General features: G+C 39.8%; 1 protein-coding gene across 1 annotated transcript in view; it reads left to right on the top strand.

Moving 5' to 3' along the window:
• LOC110467151 overlaps positions 1 to 14,116 on the top strand; it is a 62,670-nt gene that overhangs the window by 15,823 nt on the left and 32,731 nt on the right. Inside the window, exons 10-22 of the mRNA XM_021524104.1 lie at positions 789 to 903; positions 1,148 to 1,219; positions 1,433 to 1,675; positions 2,080 to 2,320; positions 3,130 to 3,327; positions 5,398 to 5,462; positions 6,637 to 6,822; positions 7,887 to 8,019; positions 8,297 to 8,437; positions 8,937 to 11,213; positions 11,708 to 11,967; positions 12,316 to 12,462; positions 13,039 to 13,164. Of these exons, the coding sequence (XP_021379779.1) occupies positions 789 to 903; positions 1,148 to 1,219; positions 1,433 to 1,675; positions 2,080 to 2,320; positions 3,130 to 3,327; positions 5,398 to 5,462; positions 6,637 to 6,822; positions 7,887 to 8,019; positions 8,297 to 8,437; positions 8,937 to 11,213; positions 11,708 to 11,967; positions 12,316 to 12,462; positions 13,039 to 13,164 (4,204 nt within the window). The remainder of the gene's footprint in view (positions 1 to 788; positions 904 to 1,147; positions 1,220 to 1,432; positions 1,676 to 2,079; positions 2,321 to 3,129; positions 3,328 to 5,397; positions 5,463 to 6,636; positions 6,823 to 7,886; positions 8,020 to 8,296; positions 8,438 to 8,936; positions 11,214 to 11,707; positions 11,968 to 12,315; positions 12,463 to 13,038; positions 13,165 to 14,116) is intronic.

Here is a 14,116-nt window from a genome sequence, read left to right as displayed (position 1 = left end):
TGAGGCTAGATTTACTGTTGTTGTGATGTGGATGTGGTCCATGTTTATGTAGATCTATGAGGCTAGATTTCCTTTTGTTGTCATGTGGACCATGTTAATGTAGATCTATGAGGCTAGATTTCCTGTTGTTGTCATGTGGATGTGGTCCATGTTTATGTAGATCTATGAGGCTAGATTTCCTGTTGTTATGTGGATGTGGTCCGTGTTTATGTAGATCTATGAGGCTAGATTTCCTGTTGTTGTGATGTGGATGTGGTTTGTGTTTATGTAGATCTATGAGGCTAGATTTCCTTTTGTTGTCATGTGGACCATGTTTATGTAGATCTATGAGGCTAGATTTCCTTTTGTTGTCATGTGGGCCATGTTTATGTAGATCTATGAGGCTAGATTTCCTGTTGTTGTCATGTGGATGTGGTCCATGTTTATGTAGATCTATGAGGCTAGATTTTCTTTTGTTTTCATGTGTACCATGTTTATGTAGATCTATGAGGCTAGATTTCCTGTTGTTGTTATGTGGATGTGGTCTGTGTTTATGTAGATCTATGAGGCTAGATTTTCTTTTGTCATGTGGACCATGTTTATGTAGATCTAGAAGTTGAAAGTCTGATTTTGGGAATGCATTTATTATTTTGATTTTTCTGTTTTACAAATTGTCTTTTTGTGCAAAACATTGCATGTTAGCATTGAACAACCTTCTGCATTCTTACATTAGATGATATCCACATGAGTAGGTATGGGTTGTAAAATAGTCCTTCATGTCTTGCTGATTGGGGAACATTTGTTTATAGTGAAGACCAGCCTCTGTCTGAAAGACGATCCTCACAAGCACAAGATTTCCTAGAGCAGTTCCGACAAAGTTTTCGACCAATGCAAGACCAGAACTTAAACAGACCTGATCCAGAGGTAAGGGGTAATCAGGACAAATGGATTGTATCAGGTATTCTTTGTAGGTATAGATTATACTGTGACTATAGTACACTTAAGTCAAATTACTTGTCAGAAATGGCGTTATCTACTTATTCAGATGTTCCCCACTCTCTGATAGAATTTTTCCGTCCTACTTTTATGTCTGCAATAGTACTAGTGTGCTTGAGTGTGTAACAATGTTATATGTTCAATAAATATAAAAAAAAAATGGTTTCTACAGGAACAGAGAGTGCGCCCTATGGGAGATGATCTGTTGACAGAGAAAGGAATCAACCGCTATTCAACTTACCAGGTAAGGATGCTAAATAACATATAGGACTTGTTGGATGATGTGTTGGTGTACTGATTTAACCAGGTGTAAGAATGTTGCTTACAACACCTATCTCGTGATACATTGTGAATAAAGGCAAAGTAACTGGATGTTTCGGTGTACTAGGACTAAAACATAGTACTAAACATGTGCTGTAGGAATGAGGTACAGATAATGGTGTTCTACTTTTCTTAGGGAGCACGGTCCAAAACTGACGATGCCCTTCTGGAGTCTCGATTTTTGACCTCACAGCCAGCCAGTGACATGACAACAGTGGCTCAGTGGTCAGGACTGGATAACAGCACATTTATGCTGGATGAGCTGCTCCAGAGTCAGGCTGCCAATGCTGGCGGTGGCAACACTCGGGGAGATGGGACGCCAGAGGAATCCCCAGGGGATAGGCTAGAGGCATCTGGATTCAATGCTGATGATGTTAAGGTATTGCTGGAAACAATGAAATTGCAGACAGACTTTTGTTTAGTTATTCCCTAATGAGCTTATTAAGGCTGTTAAAAAAAAGCTCTGCTTTCCAACATTTGAGACTAAGAAGATTTTATTATGACTTCACTGTGAAATTTTTCACCTATAGTTCATTTTGACTTTGCCCTGAAACAATGAACACATTGCAATGTCTCTCTGTCCATGTATACACCTGGTTTAAATGATTTATCAATATAGACATAGCTAGAGAGTTCAATTGGAGAGGTTAAGCCTTTTGTTTAAAACTGTTTAATTAAAACAATAAAGAAATAGAAATTAATATTTTAGTTCAGTGTTAGATAAAATGCCTGAGAAATAGTTGCTACCAAATAAATATCAAAACTTAATTTTGTTAACTGCAGGATCAACCACAAGGTGAAAACCCATTTGGTGGTTTGACTTCCTCTTTTGGATCCTTTGCGGCCAGTCCAGTCCCTGACGCGGGTAGAGAAAGTGCAGAAAATTCTGTGTGGAAAGAAATGCACGCCAGTCCTTTGAGTCATCGAACAAGTACCAACAGCCGAGCCCCAGGGAGCCCACTAGGAAGGATAAGTGGAAACAGTGTTCCAGAACAACCATCCTTTGGGTCATTTGATCCCCCAGGTAGGTGTACTATTAAAAACTGAAGCTCAAGAATTTTGTGTTATTTCAACAAATACTAGATGAGATTTGTCAGGCAGTACTAAACATTCCAGATACTGTGAAAGTGGAAATTCTCGTTGGTGGAAATGATTCTATTGACTCTTTATACTGGTCGCCGTGTGGAAATGTTCATGGTGGTAATGTTCTGAAATCTTCATATGCTATATATCTATAAGCTGTATAATCTATATACATATTCCCATGTGGATACAGGGCTTTATCCAGGTCTTTTTATTACCAGTATTGGGTAAATCCCCTCAGAAATCATGCTTAAATTTTCCCCTTATTCAATCATAATTTTCACCATTCTCTTTGCTTAATTTCCTGTTTAAGCAACAAATATTCCATCTTTAGTCTAAAACCAAAATAAATTGATTTTGTTTGATGATTTTATTTTCTTCATTCACACATTTTACAAGGAGCCTCATGATATTAATATTAATTTGAGAACTTGTAATGATTTAAGATATATTACGTACTAATTTATGTGAAAATATTAGTATTTCAACATTACAATAATTTCCACTTTTACAGTACTAGCTTCAAGGGACCATAGATGACACCTCTAACTACTGGAAATTGCAAATTTAGTTTGTGATGAATTTCAAAGAAAAATTATTCTCAAGAACCAAATTAACCAATAGTTATGTAATGTATACCTGAATATAGGTTCCCACTGTGACACAATGTGTTTGTATTAGCAGTGAGCTACACTTTGTCGTCATAACCTCCTGATTCTCAAGTCTAAAGGAATGTGCCTGTATTTGTAGTCCAATCAGCTGGAGAACCTGCTGCTAGCAAAAGGACAATTTACCAGGACGAGGATGGTGACTTTGTCACAGACCTGGCCTACCAAACCTCCTTTCTACAGGAAGTTCATTTCCAGAAAGATGTGCTAGTAACTCAGGGATTTGATGCAGAGACTCAAATGGGCCTAACTTTCAGTGATCAGGACTTCTTGACTTCAGGTACGTGGCAAAGAGGGTATTCCATTGAACCCTTATATTTATCCTTAAATCAGCTTGTTAAGGAACACTTTCCTAAAGTTACAATATTGCTGTTGTGTGTTGCTGGTTAAGGTGTTATAGCAGTTATAGGATTATGTGTTAGATTGAAACATTTTGTGGAGCCTCAAAAAATGAGCTGATATGTTTCCAGAAGCAGTAGCTAATTTATGAGACAGCCGGAGTACTGTGAAAAGTTGCATAGGCCATTTGGCCCCCTAAAATACTGACTGGATAGTGGCACAACTGGTTTAGTGGCAGACACTACACTGGCCCCCTAAAATACTGACTGGATAGTGGCACAACTGGTTTAGTGGCAGACACTACACTGGCCCCCTAAAATACTGACTGGATAGTGGCACAACTGGTTTAGTGGCAGACACTACACTGGCCCCCTAAAATACTGACTGGATAGTGGCACAACTGGTTTAGTGGCAGACACTACACTGGCCCCCTAAAATACTGACTGGATAGTGGCACAACTGGTTTAGTGGCAGACACTACACTGGCCCCCTAAAATACTGACTGGATAGTGGCACAACTGGTTTAGTGGCAGACACTACACTGGCCCCCTAAAATACTGACTGGATAGTGGCAGATTAATGACACTACACTGGACATATATATGTATATAATACTCAACTAGGAATTCAGACTTATTTGTTGGATGTATTTTTATTTTTAAATCTTTTTATTTTATAACTATTACAGGTTAATAGGAAAGTATCAAACTATTACAAGTTAATAGAAAAGTACCAAAAACTTTATATCGTTCAAGGAAGAGGGGAATTGAGATTTAGTTTAGAGCAGTTTTGGATAGAAAATATAGAAGGAAGGGCAGGAGAAACAGGGTGACAGTTGAACTGAATTATAGGCAGTAGGGGTGTAAATATTTGTATCCTGTTACATTAAGTCACCTTTTCTGTCTGTCCATCCAATAACCTTGGTATGTGTTTGTACTTCGCTTCATTACTCTGATACGAGAAGTCCATCAGCTTCATTACTCTGATACGAGAAGTCCATCAGCTTCATTACTCTGATACGAGAAGTCCATCAGCTTCATTACTCTGATACTAGAAGTCCATCAGCTTCATTACTCTGATACTAGAAGTCCATCAGCTTCATTACTCTGATACTAGAAGTCCATCAGCTTCATTACTCTGATACTAGAAGTCCATCAGCTTCATTACTCTGATACTAGAAGTCCATCAGCTTCATTACTCTGATACTAGAAGTCCATCAGCTTCATTACTCTGATACTAGAAGTCCATCAGCTTCATTACTCTGATACTAGAAGTCCATCAGCTTCATTACTCTGATACTAGAAGTCCATCAGCTTCATTACTCTGATACTAGAAGTCCATCAGCTTCATTACTCTGATACTAGAAGTCCATCAGCTTCATTACTCTGATACTAGAAGTCCATCAGCTTCATTACTCTGATACTAGAAGTCCATCAGCTTCATTACTCTGATACTAGAAGTCCATCAGTTACATTACTCTGATACTAGAAGTCCATCAGCTTCATTACTCTGATACTAGAAGTCCATCAGTCATAGAACTTATTTTGTGGATACATTCAAGGGAGTACTACACTAATATATCAAATGTAGGTCAATGTGACCTATATTTTATCCCCTTCACTGACCTTTGGATAAAGTCCATCAGCTTCATTACTCTGATACTAGAAGTCCATCAGCTTCATTACTCTGATACGAAAAGTCCATCAGCTTCATTACTCTGATACTAGAAGTCCATCAGCTTCATTACTCTGATACTAGAAGTCCATCAGTCATAGAACTTATTGTGTGGATACATTCAAGGGAGTACTACACTAATATATCAAATGTAGGTCAATGTGACCTAGATTTTATCCCCTTCACTGACCTTTGGATAAACTCTATTCATCTCAATTACTTTGTTTGGACTTAGCATTTAGCTCCTATTCCATTAAGAGGGTTGGAAGTGGAGTGCATAAATGTTTTTGAAAAAGTTTTGAGTTAATATTGAAAAAATTGTGCTTTTTTCATCCAGGTGATGGACAAAATATGCTTGAGGCTGACGAACAAGAGTTTAAGAAAGAAAACGTTTTTATGCAGGTAAATATCCATCTTTGTGCTGGATCTTGAGGAAGAGGACATCATCTCTATAGTTTGAAAGAGAAAGCTGGGGTCCTTTTATCTCAAAAAATGGGCTGATTCTACATACAATTCGTTCAAATAAAATATTTGGAATGAAAGACTACCACCAACAATTTTCAAATTTAGCATGTTTATACGTACTGGGTTGGCAGAGTGTCAGATATGTAAATCAACCTTTATAAATCTCTCATTCTTTTATCTGTGGCATAACTCGTACTATTTGTATGCGTGTATATTGTATACTCATGAATGATGAAGGAAATACTATTCAAATAAAAACATTCACCCAGGTGATTAGGTTGGGAAGATGGATCACACTAAACCTTTTTGTTAAATAAGCTGCAGTAGGCCTTCAATAAGGAAAAGTGTTGACACTTGGAGGATGAGGACATCTGTTGATGCCTTGCTTGGGCAGAGCACATGCTATTGGTCATAAAACAATGTTATTTCTACAACAATACATTTCAGAAAAACTTGATCCTATTTATAGATAAATGTTCGCCCCTTTTTTCCCTGAAAGACACAATTCTTTGTTGTCTTCTGAGCATCTGCTAATACAACTAAATCCGACAGCAGTATCTGCTTGCCTTTATTTTGAAAAAAAAATAGTGATATGTATCTGACTGTTTGGAGTCCCTAAATATCTGTTTAAGCTCTCATTGGCATCATTACCAGTTCCATTCAATTTGAATTGTCACGGTAAAATCCGGCCTGTGAAATGTGTCATGCAACCTTGACTCTTTGCAATACACAAAAGTGATGAGCTTTGTGAATTTCATCATGTTTGTTCTCATTTGAAGTGCCAATACTAAATATTTCAGCCTAATTTCCTCAAGAAATGGCATTTTCCCAAAAAAGGCGCACTATATGCCACACTTCATAACCTCTTGAGGTTGTGGTCATGTATTGAAACTAGGTTCCGTGTCTTACTTTATACAGAGTTATGGCCCATTGTTATGTTTCGGTGTCAAGGTATGTCAGGAGGTGGGGGACTAGGTAAATCTTGCAACACTTTTGTCTAGTATTTGATTGATTTTCTATGCTGTAGGATAAACAGTTATTAGACTGATCTGGTGTCCAGCAGAAAGAAGGTTTCATAGAGTTTTAAAACTTTTGATTGTATGTACTACAGGAGGAAGTTTGTACATCCAGTAATGGTCCAGGCCTAGAGGAGTCATGGGCTGTTCACAGCAAAATGTCTCTCTCATGTCCCTCCTCCCTGCGCGGATCAGACGATTGTACACGCATCTCTGTCGGCACATTCATGAAAAGCAGATCTGGTGCCCTGGGGTCAATAGATGGTGTTCCTGAACAAAGGGTAAGTTTCACTGGACCTATTGAGTCAAATGTCTGCAGTTCTTATCTAGTAATGGCCACTGATGCTTGGCATTTTTCACTTTAAAAAATGGCCCTATCATTTTTGACCAAACATACTCCAACTATAACTTCCTTGATAATTACTGGATCCTGGGAATCTTTGACATATTGAAATATTCATATTTCACCATTAAAACTACATTTAAGTAGTGACGTGGCCCATCACTGTGGAAATGTGTGAAACCAGCTGTGTACCAACATTGTCACAAAACAATGCAGTGCTGAAAATAAAATGTTCATGATCACACGCACTTACTGCTCCTAATGGTTATTCCAGAAATAATTGTATGTGGGTTGGGGTAGGAGGCACTTTAAGCTAAATTAATGTGTTTGGTAGTGGTTAATAATTGGGTGTTGGTATCTAAAGGTGAAAAGACGGGAGAGGGTTAACCTCGGTCACTGTTACTTACTGACGATTACAGGGTTTTTGTTATTTTACTACTGAATATCAGCAGTTTCTTCTATGTTCTACACTTTTCCAAATAATGTATAGATGTTATTTTCCTGATTTGGCAAGTACAAAATATTGATTTCGTTAAATTCTTTTTACTCTGTTCAGAATTACAGCTGAAGTGTATAGAAGGTGTATCTAAAAAACGTTCACTGTATGTTCTAATTTAGACATGGGGATGGCTTTTAACCTGTATAAACATTCTTGGTTTGTAAAATAGGAAGTTGCATTGTACGACTATTAAATAAAACTGATGGATCCAGACCTAAAATTATAAAAGTCTTGTACAGTGGAATTGCAATACCTGAATCATTGTAAAATTCAATATTATCATATAAATATATCTATATATAGGTGGGATGTGTAAGAAAAATAAAAACTTTCAGGGGAAAGGGTACGTGGGGGGGGGTTGAAGTGCAAAAGAAAATTGTGAATGGTGGGAGGTATAGGAAATGGGTCACCCCCCTAATACATTGATGATGTCAGTGCCAGGATAATATAGATAAAATAGAATGTGGACATTACTTACTGTAGTGACTTTATTTTGCTGACAGCCGGAGTTTGGTATGACCTGTAAGACACCCCCTGAGAACAGGAAGCCAGTTGCCCTGTTGGATATTGCTGCCAGTGGTTTTGATGGGGATGACGGCTCAATGAACCGCACAGCGGGAGTAGGCAACGAGGAAGGTAGACATACTCTCTACACTAGTCACATTGGGATCTCTTTATTGTCGAAGAGTTTGTTTTGTTGTGTCTCTAGGTAGATATATGGTAACACTTCACCTTTTGATTTAATACCATACTTTCAGTGAAATGGTTTTAGTTGTAAACCAAGATGAAATTCAAATTCTTAAATTATGTTTATTTTATTAGATAATTCTTCAGCATCACTTCCAAGACAATTTTATAACAAGATAAGGAACACCAAAATTTGGACATAAGATTATGTTAAACCTGTTTGTAGGGGATGCCACTCTAATAGACCAATCTGACATGACCCTGGCTGACTTAGCAGCTTCTCTACAAACAAGCACTTTAGGGAAGCCTGGTACCACAGCCGGTCAACAGGACCTCTCATCAGACCAGTCTGCCACAGAATCCTCTAGTAAGTTTTGTTATAGAAAGCTTAATGAAACATCTGTCTACCAGGGAACCCTCTAGTAAGTTTTGTTATAGTAAGCTTAATGAAACATCTGTGTACCAGGGAACCCTCTAGTAAGTTTTGTTATAGTAAGCTTAATGAAACATCTGTCTACCAGGGAACCCTCTAGTAAGTTTTGTTATAGAAAGCTTAATGAAACATCTGTGTACCAGGGAACCCTCTAGTAAGTTTTGTTAAAGTACGCTTAATGAAATATCTGTCTACCAGGGAACCCTCTAGTAAGTTTTGTTATAGTACGCTTAATGAAATATCTGTCTACCAGGGAACCGTCTAGCATACTGTTCTTTTGTAGATTTATAGACAGAACATGATATAATTTGTTACTGTTATGTCTCAAATTAATCAAACTTGATAAAGTTCTAAAGCAAATCAATTGACCGTTAGGTTTTGTACAAGATGATATTTTAGACCTGAAGGATTATTTTGTTTTGTTTTTTAACAGCTACCCTTAACATCAGTGAGATCAGTCGAGCAATAGCCAGCATGTCCAAGTCGGCCAGCCCAGAAGAACTTGCTAAGATGATAATGTCCCTATCCAGTAAAAGCAAAGGTCCTTCAAAGACCAGTGTTACAGACAAAATGTCAGCCTCTACTATGAGAGAAGAGACAGAAGGTCATTCTCTGAGTAAAGCAGAGAATAAAGGGTCCAGAGGGTCAATGGAAAGGAAGGAAACTGAGGGTGAGGCTCAACGGACCCCCAGGGACCAGCTGAACAAGAGTAGGTCAAGGCTGCCAGTCAGAAAAGGGTCAAATGTGGATTCCAAGAGACGGTCACAGTCTTCCTCCGATTCTGCCAGGGGATCCTATGAAGGTGAAGAATTGAGACAGGACAAAGCTGGTGATCATGTTGGATCATCCCTAGAAAACATGAATGGTTTTAGGGAGGGTAAAAACCTTCAGAAGTCCAAGCCAGATGGAGAGGAATCGGAGGAAGAGTCTGCATATGTGAGAACACAAAACAATGGTGTACCTATGAGAGACAGAGTGTCTGATCTTGACGAGGGAGTAGGTAGCTTGCCCTCAGATATCCAGGGTCTGAGGGACACGTGGCGCTCCCCACGTCTAAGTATAGCACCCTCTAGCAAGAGGTCGGGCCCCCAACAGGAGGTATGTGTCCGCTCCCCGAAGGACCTTTTTGGCACCCAGGTGACTTTGGATGAAGAGGCACCACAGCTACCTCTGGTCACAGAAGGACCTGATGTGTCTAGGGACAAACAGCCAGCCGATGGTCAAGCCTCTCAGATGAAACTTTATGTACAGACCTCACAAAACAGTTCTCAAGGCCAGTCTCCAACCTCTTCTGGTGTACGAGTACAGTCACATAACAGCCCCTCTTGCCAGTCCCCAGCTCCTGCCAGTGGAAGAACCCAGTCACATGCTGTTCCTTACCATGGCAAAATATCTGAACGATCTGCTCCACAGGAACTTCCTGCAGGCCTGGTATTAGAGAAAAGTCCCCGTAGTAGTTCTACAAGTCTTGGGCTGACGGGACATCACATTCCTGATGGGACAGAGTACAGCTTCCAGGCAGACGTAGGGCATGTCAGTAACAGGGGCAGATCACGGGAAGACCTAGTGGGCACTGCAGACATCCAGCTTGCAGATTCAAGGGGCTTTGATCTAATCAACAATAGAGAACCACTTCAAAACAGACAGAACTGTAGACAAAATTCCTTTCACCACGACTTGGGTAGGTCTCAGAAGGAACCAGAGATTAGAGTGGAGAAAGGAACATCTTCAGATGATAATGATTTATTACAGCAACAAGGCTTCATCATTCAGAAACAGAAGGAAAAAGCTGATGAAAGAGATGAATGTATTGATATTCTTCCTGACAGTTTTACTCAGACTGCTGTATCTGATATGTTATCTTCATTTAGTCCAAAACAAAGCAGAGAGAGTCATTCTTCCCTTCTTCTCAAACGAGACAAACCAAATGACAGTGACAGACAGGATATATCAGATAGAATGGCTCTGCCAGCATCACAGCCAAGTAATCGAGGAGTAAGGGACTTTAGTGTGCAAGATATTGAAGATGGACTGGCTCCCTCAGCCACATGGTCGAGTAGTCGAGGAATAGGTGATCCTGTTAGGGAGCAGGGTCAATTAGAGTGGCCTGCAGGGAGAATGACCAGCAGTCCTGAACCTCACAGAAACCATTTGGACACGATCGCTATGCCTCCCCCTCCTGTGTCCAGTTTTAAATATGACCCGCTGTCTAAGAAACCGGTAAAATCTGGAGTAGGATCAAACAAGCCACTTCTCCTCACTTCACAATCTCTAGCCAGTACTAGTTTTGCCCTGGAGTACCTTCAGCGAGATATTCCAGGACATCTTGTAACAAAGCCACTGGTTTCCAGGAATTTAAGGTCTCAAGGTGAACCAACAGAGGCCCGTGTCTCTGAAATGGCACGGCCACACTTTGCTAGTACTGATATGACCCACTCCTGTTTACCCAACTCTGATGATGTATGTCATCCTCACCTCCACCAGCAGACACTTCATGGTTTGAGTACCCTAGAGCATGGCCCTGCATACCAGAGCACACCCTTCTCAAAGGGCAATAACTCCACACAGTTCTTGCCAATGGACGATTTGATTATGACCCCTAGCAGTATGCACACAATGATGACAACTGGCCCAATTGAGGACCCTACCCCCATACACCCCACTAATTACAAATCAATGTCCATCAGAGACAGACACCCGGACACAGATGGTGAGTCGTTTTTCCACACATCTTTTTATACTGTAGATATAAACATATTGAATTATGTGGCCTTAACTTTACATGATTCTGTGCTAGTGCCTAATGTTATGTATAAATGATCGAGAAAAATAGTCATGTGGTACTGGAGTTAATGATTGAGTTCTCACTCAAATTTATAAGGGTATTATATTGATCAAAATATAAAAAAATCCATGGTATTTTAATTTAATTTAATATAAATATGCTTTATTAGCAAAACAAAATCTTCTAACAGTATGAAGAGGCTAACCCAATAAGTAGGCACCAATCTTATGTTTCAAAAGTGACCTAGAGCTATTTCCTTGCAGATGCATGTCACAGTGTGTTGTTATCTAACCTTATAACAATATGGATTTTAGAATTAATTTTGCATCTGTTCAAGAAGAAATATCTATATTAAATTTGGTTAATCAGAAAGTTTCTCTGCTACAAAACCTGTTCATAAACAGTCCATTATCTTATAGGAACATCAAGGCCAGCACCCTCCAAGAAACTTGTGCCTGTTGATGCTCCATCTATCCTGGAATTTGCAAGTGTGTGCTGTGTGGGAATCTCCAGCAAGGCTGTTCTGCCAATGACAAACCCCACAATGCGCTGGCTTGAGTGTCATCTCGAGGTGCAAAAGCTCACCCTGGATGGCCATCCAGTCTCCTGTGATGCCAACTTTCCATTTGAAATGAAATCCAAAGTCATTATAGAGCCTCACAACACTGAAGATATATCTGTAAGATATAGAGATATATTCTTGCTGTGTAATATATGTTTATGTGTGACTAATCGTGTTTGTAGCAAAACATCTCTAATCTCCATCGCCCTAACATTGCCTGTTACTTTACTTCAACCATATCATGTGTAAAAACAGTCCATATCATGTTATTAATGAAATCAATTTGAAAAAAGACTAAAACATTCAGGATTTCACTCTTAAATACATCTTTTCTCATCCTAGATTTATGCAGTTACCTAATAAATTGTCTAGTAGGGAAATGTTTTGTATATTTTTAATGTATTAAGGCATTTGAGGAATGAAAATTCAGCTTAATAACTATTGAAATTTCAATGTGTGTCGCAGGTGATATTTATACCCAAGTTTTCTGGAGCGTACAAAGCCCAGTTGAACATCTATTCCCACCTGTTTTTGCGAGACAAGGATGCTGAGGTGGACGGGGTGGCCACCTCTATCACAATACTGGCAGCAGCAGAGAAACCACAGATACAGGTAAACCAGTGCTTTATCATACAACATAGTGTTATCTCCAGGAAATTACTCTTAGGTACTAAACATGATACAGCATGATTCCCCTCTGTACCTCCATGTATGTGAGATGTCTGACATATATGTTGACGTTGGTGCTGAAGATTGTTCAGGTGTTCTGCTGGTTATGGGTCAGTTTTTCCAACAGCTCATTTATATTGACATACCTTTTGGTTAGTGTCTTGTTCAAGGGTACTTACCTGTGGGATCCTAATCTATGTCCTTGTTATCAATAGGTTGAGGCACAACCTGCTGTGTTAAGAGGCACCGTATTAAAAACAACGCTGATTGTTTTCCTTGTGACAGTATTGAAAAGTACAAAGAAATAAGCATGAATTATGTGTGTCATTGATTAAAATCACTAGGATATATGAATTTCTATAATTTGCATATTTCAAGTAAAAACAGTGAGTATTAATTTATGGAAAAAAGGTACCAAACAATACATTGTAATCGTACAATAAAGTGTCACAGTCAGTGATTTATGTTGTATGTATTGTGTATTTGTAATGCCTTCTGTCTGTATAATTGTAATAACAGGTTGTAGCGGATGGTCACAGACACCTGGATTTTGGTCACGTATCATGGGGCAGCACGAGTGAGATGGCTTTAAGTATAGTCAATGAAGGCAAAGCCATGGTCCCCATCCGCCTCGCTATCACCACGGTAAGTTTATAACAGGCTACGGTCATCATTCGCCTTGCCATGACCACAGTAAGTTTATAACAGGCTACGGTCATCATCCGCCTTGCCATGACCACGGTAAGTTTATAACAGGCTACGGTCATCATCCGCCTTGCCATGACCACTGTAAGTTTACAACAGGCCTCCTCGCTATCACCACGGTAAGTTTACAACAGGCTACGGTCATCATCCGCCTTGCCATGACCACTGTAAGTTAACAACAGGCCGCCCTGCTATCACTACGGTAAGTTTATAACAGGCTACGGTCATCATCCGCCTTGCTATCACCACGGTAAGTTTATAACAGGCTACGGTCATCATCCGCCTTGCCATGACCACGGTAAGTTTATAACAGGCTACGATCATCATCCACCTTGCTATCACCACTGTAAGTTTATAACAGGCTACGGTCATCATCCGCCTTGCCATGACCACCGTAAGTTTATAACAGGCTACGATCATCATCCTCCTTGCTATCACCACTGTAAGTTTATAACAGGCTACGGCCATCATCCGCCTCGCTATCACCACGGGAAAGTTTATAACAGGCAACGGCCATCATCCGCCTTGCCATGACCACTGTAAGTGAACAACAGGCCTGCCTCGCTATCACCACGGTAAGTTTACAACAGGCCGCCTCGCTATCACCACTACGGTAAGTTTATAACAGGCTACGGTCATCTTCTGCGCTATCACCACGGGTAAGTTTATAACAGGCAACGGTCATCATCCGCCTTGCCATGACCACTGTAAGTGAACAACAGGCCTGCCTCGCTATCACCACGGTAAGTTTACAACAGGCCGCCTCGCTATCACCACTATAAGTTTATAACAGGCTACGGTCATCATCCGCCTCGCTATCACCACGGTAAGTTTATAACAGGCTACGGTCATCATCCGCCTCACTATCACCATGGTAAGTTTATAACAGGCC

This window comes from Mizuhopecten yessoensis, unplaced genomic scaffold (assembly GCF_002113885.1).
Source record: "Mizuhopecten yessoensis strain PY_sf001 unplaced genomic scaffold, ASM211388v2 scaffold1723, whole genome shotgun sequence".
In the NCBI taxonomy this organism is placed as follows: Eukaryota; Metazoa; Mollusca; class Bivalvia; order Pectinida; family Pectinidae; genus Mizuhopecten; species Mizuhopecten yessoensis.
Note: the sequence above shows the minus strand (reverse complement) of the source record. Positions and strands in the feature narration are given on the sequence as shown.